At 41.6% G+C, this 9587-nt stretch overlaps 1 protein-coding gene across 2 annotated transcripts in view; it reads left to right on the top strand.

Moving 5' to 3' along the window:
- The first annotated feature begins 2883 nt into the window (after positions 1-2883).
- Positions 2884-9587, top strand: part of tph2 (tryptophan hydroxylase 2 (tryptophan 5-monooxygenase)) — a 177411-nt gene continuing 170707 nt past the window's right edge. The window contains exons 1-2 of one of the 2 annotated variants that reach the window (XM_039761916.1): positions 2884-2940; positions 8253-8378. In XM_039761916.1, coding sequence (XP_039617850.1) covers positions 8277-8378 — 102 coding nt within the window. In that variant the 5' untranslated portion in view covers positions 2884-2940; positions 8253-8276. Of the gene's footprint in view, positions 2941-8154; positions 8379-9587 lie in introns of those variants that run through there. The other variant, XM_039761917.1, reaches the window with a different exon arrangement.

The following is a 9587-nucleotide window of genomic DNA, read 5'->3' as shown; positions in this document are numbered from 1 at the left end:
ACGGTCGTCTGGGCTGTCTAAGCCAGAATGGTTTGTCATCAAGTCCTGAATGCGGTGTGCCCATTCATCTACCATCTCATCTTTCTTTTGTTTGGCAGCTGAAATAAGGTATCAGTTAGTGCCCTTTTTATATTTTGCAGTTTTCACGTGTTCCCATTGGGCAAGGAAAGGACCCTCATTATTTTGTCCACGAGTCAATGCCTCATTCCACTGCCACTGTTCTCTATTATGCTGCCCATGGTTGACAGTAGCCCAAGTAGTGCCCAACTTTCTGCGTAGCACCTGGGTCCACTCAGCTGCACTGGTTTTATACATGTCGTCCAGCTGCTGAACCTGTTCCACAAACTTCACCCCACCGATTACCTTAGTATCAGGCAATTCGGACACTACGTCTTTCAGCTCTTGAATATCCCAGTTACGATGTATCATTACAGTAGTGGGGTTAGCATTTCCTGTGGGCAGTGTGGGATCGTGTAGGGGGTTAGGGACCTCAATTAAAGGGTCTTGCTTCTAGTACGTTGTGAAATAGAGGGCTTTTTATGTAAGTTAGAAGAGCCTCCCATAGCCCCTAACAAGTGGCCGTCAGTCTCATCATCAGGATCTGTAAGTGAGAAGGGGTCGCACTGATTTTGTTCATCAAAGAAATCATCAGTAACTGGGGCATCGGTAACCACAGGAGCCGTTGGGGCAATGAGTGAATGTGGCAGTGGAAGGGGTTGTGGGTGAAGTGTTGGGGAAGAGAGCATGGGATATAAAGGGTCTTTTTTTTTTTTATCACCCTTCTTCCTCCTTCCTTCAGACTGGGGTCCTGAATCAGCCTGCACTTTCTGTAAAGCTATAAGCAGCTCTTCTTTTTCCTTTCTATTCTTAAGTTCAGCAACTAAAAGCTCATTCCGTTTCTGTGCCGCTTCCAATGTAGGGTCTTTAATAACCAATTCCCATCTGTCATACATATCCATCCGATAAGGACCTCCATTACAACAACCCTGTGTATTTCTGCACAGTATTTTTCTAATTCATATCTCCAGTTCCTTCCACTGGCCATCCACCTCCACTGCCCTTATTCCACCTCCTACATGCTTTTTTTAATCCTGTCTTCTTTTCAATGAGCTTTCTAGGGGACCCGCCTTTCGATCCCGACAGCGCACTAGGAGCCTGGAGATCCCCCGAAAATAATCCTTCTAACGTTAGGTTTTTAGGACTCTTGGGGGACTGTTTGACTGGCTACTGATTGTTTTTCCCATAGTGAGTGGCAGGATCTCAGCAGAAAGTGACTCAGCCCTCGATAAACCCGTTCCACCTTCCATCCGCTCCTATTCCTGGATTACAGCTTCAGGTGACTTTGTGTCCGTTTATTCGCATCAGCAGAATCCTACATCAATACGCCCCGTAGAGTCCGGGATATGGAGGTTTTTACCCCGATCCCTTCATCAGACGGTTTGTATGTGTTAATCTGCCAGGGTATTGTCTCCGTCACCTTAGCAACCCGTTGAAACAAGAGTATGACCAGACAGCGGATGAAAAACTCGACCTCCCGTTTATTTAGACACACATTCTCTAAATACGCCCTTTCACCCCCGTTCCTCAAATTATTATAGGAGCGTGCCACTCGCCCCTTTTCTAATCCTTTCCACAGGGGTGCACTAGCTAACATTCACACTGTGCCGTTTTCCGTAGGGTCCCAAAGCCACTTTCCGTGAGCCCCTAGAACCCTCCTATGTATTTTCCATACAGTATGCTTTCTTATTCTTTATTTTGCATATGCTTTTTATTCCTTTTCCTTCTATATTCGTATTACTTCCAGCACACCAGTCAAACTAACAGGAATCCCCCGATCTACTCACCGTGACTCCATCCACCTGCCAGGAAATGCCCGTCAAGTCGTGCCTCGTATCGGCTAGGAGGAGGTCAGGGACTCCCACGCAGGAAACGCCCAAGGCAGGCCAATCCTACATTTAGCGAAGCTGGACCCGATCCGGCCGGAATCGGCTCCACCACGGTCCTCTGGACGATCCTGCACGAGGAGCCGTCTGCCGTCTCCTGCCCCACGTTTGGGCGCCAAAACTGTGGACGAAATCTCAGACCCGACAGCAGGTGCGGTTATAAAGCAGCTTTATTTTTAGAGTCACGGTGAGAAGAGTTTCAGAAAAACAGACAATCAAATATACATGACAGCGTCAGGGCTCTTCTGAACCCCGTCTGTTGGGTGGGGTCCAGTTTTATACCCCTAGAATGCGTGATTTAATATCATTATAAAATATAACAGTCAACACTTTATTATACACAATCCTTGAGCCCCTTCAATGTCCCTTATGCAACTTGATTTCTTGGCCCCTTTTGTTATGGCGTTCAGATGTAAGCTAAGGGAAAACATGATAAGGCAGACTCATGTGTGGAATGCTCAGACCTTGAGTCCTTTGCACAAACATTTTTCTGTTTGCTAAAACAAAGCATGCTGTTACTTGGTTTTGTAAAGCTTACTTCTCAGACATGAATTAGTACAAGGGAACGAAGAGAACATTCGTCTTCCACAAAACACACAAGAAAACAAAACAGAGACTGATTGACAGAAATGGAAACCAACAATATCGATAGGTTAATTAACTGTCAAACCATAGCCAGGTGACCACTGAGGATAGGAAAAAAAAAAAACTCCAGTCAGCAGCATGTCTGAAGAAAATAAACCTCTGGGTGGTCCACGGTCAATTATACCAGACAAACTCAGACACAGTGACAGACCTGGAGACCTCGGCCAACTGGCCTCCCTTCACTTCCTGGCCATTCAATAGCAGAGTTGGTTCAGGGCCGACAACCCTAATGACAGAATCTTTCCATATTTTGTCTTCCAGTGTTCCAGGTGTTTTTTCTATGGACACGAGAGCAGCTTGGTGGCTTCAAGTGCTACAACAAGACCCTGGGAAGAGAAACAGAATAGAGGAGGTTTAGTAAAAGTTTATAAATGTTGTATTACTTATATTTTTGTACAAACGACTAACACACAGCAGCTCTAGTCAGGGAATGCTGGACTATAGTACTGGCAGTCCCCAGGTTATGAATGAGATCTGTTCCTAAGTCAGCCTTTAAATTGAATTTGTAGTTAAGTTGGAACAGATACTTACAGTTCTTAGTTAGCGTCAGTTAGTCAAATGTTCGCCTTAGTGTATACAATACAATTTATTTTTTGTATAGCCCAAAATCACACAAGAAGTGCCACAAATGGCTTTAACAGGCCCTGCCTCTTGACAGCCTGCCAGCCTTGACTCTCTAAGAAGACAAGAAAAAACTCCCAAAAAAACCTTTGTAGGGAAAAAATGGAAGAAACCTTGGGAAAGGCAGTTCAAAGACAGACCCCTTTCCAGATAGGTTGGACGTGCAGTGGGTGTCAAAAAGAAGGGGGTCAATACAACACAACACAACACAATACAATACACAGAACAGAATGAATCCTCAATGCAGTACAAAAATAACATTTTTAGAAGTACAGAGTAGAATTTAACAGTAGATGATATCCCATAATATGATATGGACTTGTTTAGAGTCCTGGAGACCTCATCCATCAAGCTGCCTCCCCCATTTGGCCATTCGACAGCTGAAATAGCGCTAATCCAATAAAAGGACCCTTCTTTCCTGCAATCCTCCATCAGGGATGACTTTACTTTAGGCAGGCAAAACAACTTGGCAGGTGAGCCGTGGCACCAAGTGCCACATTTGAGTACTGAGAAGAGATCCAGTATCCAATTATAACTATCATGTAACTTATGTTTTAGTGCTAATGACTAACAACAGAGATGCAGTCTGTACAGTTAATCAGCAGCTCTAGTCAGAATATGCTAAACTGAAGTAGTGAGTCTTCAGCCGGGATTTAAAGGCTGAGACCGAAGGGGCATCTCTTATGGAAGCAGGAAGACCATTCCACAGTTTAGGGGCCCTGTAACTAAAAGCTTGACCTCTCACTGTTATTTTATTAATCCCTGGAATCATAAGCAGACCGGCATCTTGAGATCTTAATGTGCGCTCAGGTTTGTAATTCATGATGGGTTCAGACAAGTAAGCTGGACCTTGGCCATTTAAGACTTTATATGTTAAAAGGAGGATTTTGAAATCTGCCCTAAACTTGCCCGAGAGCCAGTTTAAGGATTTAAGAACTGGAGTTATGTGTTCATACTTTCTTGTTCTTGTAATAATTCTTGCAGCCGCATTTTGGATTAACTGGAGGCTGTACAGAGGACAGTTTGAACATCCAGTGAACACAGCACTGCAGTAGTCAATCCTACTAGAAATAAATGCATGAATTAATTTCTCAGAATCCTGTTTATTTAGAAAACGCCTTAATTTTCCTGCATTTTTAAGATGGAAGAAACATGATTTGGACAACTTTGTAATATGCATTTTAAATGACATGCTAGAGTTATTTATAGTCATTTATATTATTTATAGAATATATTTTACATTTCTATATATAAACACTTAAGAAACAATTCCAAATCCACAAAAACAGTAAACATAGCGATACAGATCATAATAATAAAAGTAATTATGTACAGTACTGTACTGAAGAGAGAAATAGAGTCTTTAGTCTTTAAAATTGTTCAGATCATTGACTGACTGTCGCCTAGCACTTTCTAATAGTCAATGCCGTTTCACCATTTGATTATTTCCACTTTATTTTCAATTATTTTTTTGATCCACCACCAGCTCTTGCATCAGATTTATTGTTTTGAGGCATGGTTAAAAGGGTAAATAAGAGAAAAATATGCGCCAAATACAAAGTTACACACTCAGCACAATGTTAACGGTAACGTGATCCGACTTCCTTTTTCGAACTGCCTAAGCCGGAAGCCACACAATGTTGTCATGAGAGTCACAAAGTACTATAGTGAGTCCATTCATTATAACGAATCGTTGCCTTTATCTCAGATGTTTAGTGTTTTAGGCTTTATGGTGCAACATTCTTAAGTCGGACGTTCTTAACCCCAGGACTGCCTGTGGTGAGTCTTCAGTCAAGTCAAGTCAAGATTTAATAGCTGAGACTGAAGGAGCTTCTCTTATAGTAGTAGGCAGATCATTCCACAGCTTTAGGACCCTGTAAACACAAGCCTGACCTCCTACTGTTATTTTATTAATCTTTGAAACATCTTAATGTGTGCTATGGTTTGTAAGCAATGATAAGTTGAGTGAGGTAAATAGGGATTTGGCTGTCTTATGTGCAAGAAGAAGCCCTAAGCTTAACTGGAAACAAGTGTAAGGATGTGAGAACTGGAGTTATGTGTTCGTACTTTTTGGTTCTTGTACTGACTCTTGCAGTACCATTTCAAATTAACTGAAAGCTGCTTAAAGAATGGTTTTGAACTTTTTTGTTCAGGGATTGCCTTTTAGTGGACACGAGAATAGAGACGCTGTCCTGCAGGTCCTGTAATGGTATGCTGGGTTTCTTTTTTCACTTTTGACATTGCTCGTTGTATGCCTGCCATAACTTTTGCATATGGATTGCCTCCAATTTTGGACTTACCCTCAATTCGTTTCCATGCATCTATTCAATTATTTTTCTAAGGTCCTCTGATATTTCTATTGGTTCTTCACATGTAGAGATGTATCTTGAGTTGCACCGACTAATCTTTCTAATAGGACAGGGCATCTCCAATTAATCAAATGTCCAATTCCAATCTGTGACGAGTCATAATCATGGTGGGTCACCCACTTTCTAAAGCCTGGACTGGGAGTTTGTAAACACTGTGGTCAGTATTGACAAGATGAGGTTCAATTCTTTGTGTGTATTAGTGGCAGTGTTTAATAAGGAAATCCAGAAGAATTCCACGGAATTCACAACCTTTATGTATGTATGATTATATTCTTCATTTTTTTTCACTGAAATGGCAAGAGTAAATAAACCATCCGTTGTATTTGTTTAAATTAAAAATATGACGTGCTCTATAATTTATAATCTGCTTTGCACAGATGATCCCAGGAAAGACTCCATAAGGCTGCATTGGAGATAACGGTCTTGTTAAAGACAGATAGGAGAAAACTGGATTCAGTTAACATTACCACAACCTAATACCATCCATCCATTCATTATCCAACCCGCTATATCCTAACTACAGAGTCACGGGGGTCTGCTGGTGCCAATCCCAGCCAACACAGGGCACAAGGCAGGAAACAAACCCCGGGCAGGGCGCCAGCCCACCACAGCAACCTAATACTAACAGCAGATACTGGTTCCCCTTCTTTACTCATCCTCCTTGACCTGACAGCTGCTTTTGACACAATTGACCACAACATTCTCCTTCACCGCCTGAAATACACCATTGGACTCTCTGGAAATGTTCACAATTGGTTCACATCTTACCTGACCGGCAGAACTGAGCACGTCGCCCTGGGCAGCGCAAAATCTCATACCCACAACGTCACCTGTGGTGTCCCACAGGGCTCTGTGCTAGGCCCCATCCTTTTTACCATCTACATGCTCCCTCTTGGAAATGTCATTAGCAGACATGGTTTATCTTTTCACTGCTATGCTGATGACACTCAGCTTTACCTCAGGACTACCCCCACCTCCTTTACTGCTCCTCTGCCAATATCTACATTGACTACCTGCCTGGAGGAGATAGAGGCATGGATGAGGCTCAATTTTCTTCAGCTAAACAGATCCAAAACAGAAGCCATCTTAGTTGGCACATCACACCATCTCCGCTCTTCTACCATCACCAGTATCACTTTCGCTGGCCAAAACATTCCCCTTTCCACATCTGTCACCAATTCGGGTGTTAAAATGGACCCTCAACTCACCTTTGACGCCCACATCAAACACCTCTGTAAGTCTTCCTTCTACCACCTCAAGAATATCGCTAAACTCTGACCAACTCTCACCCTGGAAGATGCAGAGAAGCTTGTCCATGCCTTTGTCTCCTCCAGGTTGGATTACTGTAATGTGCTCCTCATCGGGATTCCTGTCAAGAGTCATCAGAGACTCCAGTATATTCAGAATTGCGCTGCCAGGATCCTGATGAGGGTGTGAAAGCATGACCATATCACCCCAATCTTGAAAACCCTTCACTGGCTCCCTGTTCCACTCAGAATTGAGTTCAAGGTCGTTCTCCTCACCCCATCAGTGCATCTATGGACATGCCCCCCTTTACTTACAGGAACTCCTTACCCCTCATACCTCCTCACGCACTCTCCGCTCTGTACACACTAACACTCTCCAAGTCCCTAGAACCAAGCTTTGCAGTATGGGCGATAGGGCTTTTTCATCTGTGGCGCCGAGACTGTGGAACGCCCTCCCTGACTACTTGAGAGCCCCACAGTCGACTGATGTTTTTAAACGGAATCTAAAAACCCATCTTTTTAGAAAGATATTCTGTTAAAGTATACATAGATTTTCTTGTTTTATTATTTTTGTTTTTTACTCTGTTAGCACTTTGAGATTTCTAAAATATGAAGTGCAATATAAATAAAATTTATTATTATTATTATTATTATTATTTTTATTAATACCAGATCAATGAATTTGGCTCATTGAATAAACTTTTTTTTTTCTTTAAGCAGTTTTTGTCAGAAATCAAATATATGGCCAGGATTTAATAAAATGTATAAATACAAACATGTCAATTCAATCAGAATTTATAAATGTCAATTCACTACATAAAGCTGTCAGGACTGCACATTTATTTCTCTCATTCTTTGCATTAACGAATATAAAGATAGTTCATTTTAATTCAATCCACTTTGTATTTCTTTTTTACACATTACGATTGTCTGCGGATGTGATCATCAGTCCTTCGTTTAACTGAATGATTTTGCCAGCAACTTACCTTTTTTGTCATTCCAGCCGATGCCTTTTACTTGGAAACATCTTTGAAAAGCATCAGACTTCATTGACTGGTCTTTTATGATTAAATACTATCAGCCATGGCAATTTCTTTTAATTTATTCCCTGTGTATATTTTAAATCTAGAGGCTCTGAATCTTCACCATTCTAGTGATAAACTCTCCTCAGTTCCCAGACACATTTCCGGAACATTCTCAGTTCTCATTGGCAGTAATTGCTTTCTTCTAAAAAGCAGGCAGGGATTATCTGTCAAGCAGCCTCCTGATTCAAGCGAGAGGAGACTCTGCTTATCTTGATCAGCCGGGACAGTATATAAAGTCGGGGCAGGGGGAGCACAGGATAAAGCAGTGTGGCTCGAGGCACAGGACGTGTTAGCAGCTGTTTGACATTTCTCTTCTCTTTTATTTTATTTAAATGTGTAAAGGTGTGATTACCTGCTGTGGTCAAAATGCAGCCAGCTATGATGATGTTCTCCAGCAAGTACTGGGCAAGGCGAGGATACTCCTTGGATTCGGCTATGTTTGATGACGGCCATCTGGGCAACCAAACAGTAGGTACCGATTCTCTGTTTTAGTATTATGGGATGGGAGGCTCCCTAAAAGAACTTAAATTGTGTGCAAGTCTGGGGAAAGAAATCCAAAAGCATGGCATGCTTTTTCATGGGCTAAAAATCATTTGTGTACATTCGGGAGGAGACAGCATTCAGACGTCGGCTGTTCCTTATCATGTACTTGTGAAACAATAAAATAGAATTAAATAAAAAGGTCAACCAGAGTTTATGTACTTAACTTTACGAAGTCTCCATTGCCTCCAGAACTCCTTACACTCAATATGGATTTGTCTTCAACATTTTCTAATATTTCAAGCTGAACAAAACATTTTTACTTGGGCTTCTTATGAATATTTCATCATTGTTTGTGCACACAAAGACACACATTTAGAGTGATTAGCATAAATCCAGTCACATACTCATACATAGGTAGGCAAGCACTAGATGAGTGTGTAATAGATCGATCTGAAAGGCACTATATGATAGATAGATATTTAGTATTTTAAAATACCATTATTGTATCAAATAATATAAAATTATAACAAAATCAGAACAATTTGAATTCAATAATTATGTATTCATCCATCTATCCATTTTCCAACCCGCTGAATCCAAACACAGGGGCACAGGGTTCTGCTGGAGCCAATCCCAGCCAACACAGGGCACAAGGCAGGAACCAATCCTGTGCAGGGTGCCAACCCACCAAAGATTATGTATTATATGAGAAACAATTACTGTATCAATTTGAATTACAAATTACACCGATCTTTCTTTAATATAAACCGTTTGTTTAAAGAAAGCAAATAATAAATTCTTCTCAAAGACTTCTCATCCTCACCAATTCAGCACACATTTTCAGCAGATCACCAATAAACTTCTAAGCTCCCTTCTCTATGCTGCGTCTCTCCTCCAACTCGTCACGCATTTTCAGACCCCTTTAAATGCTCCACTGCAGATTGCTACTTCCAGTTTTACAGGATAATATAAATTTAGGGTGCCTAGACTCCACATTTCTTCTGGGACAGCACTGTTTTCAGACCATATGTCCAGATTAATAACTGAAATTTAACAAAATATCCCATTTTAAACATGTTTGCGTGGAGTTTGCATGTTCTCCCCGTGTCTGCGTGGGTTCCCTCTGGGTACTCCGGTTTCTTCCCACACTCCAAAGACATGCAGGTTAGGTGCATTGGCGATCCTAAATTGTCC

This window comes from Polypterus senegalus, chromosome 8 (genome assembly GCF_016835505.1).
Source record: "Polypterus senegalus isolate Bchr_013 chromosome 8, ASM1683550v1, whole genome shotgun sequence".
Lineage (NCBI taxonomy): Eukaryota > Metazoa > Chordata > Cladistia > Polypteriformes > Polypteridae > Polypterus > Polypterus senegalus.
The sequence above is the reverse complement of the archived record's forward strand: the minus strand, read 5'-3'. Positions and strand labels throughout refer to the sequence as shown.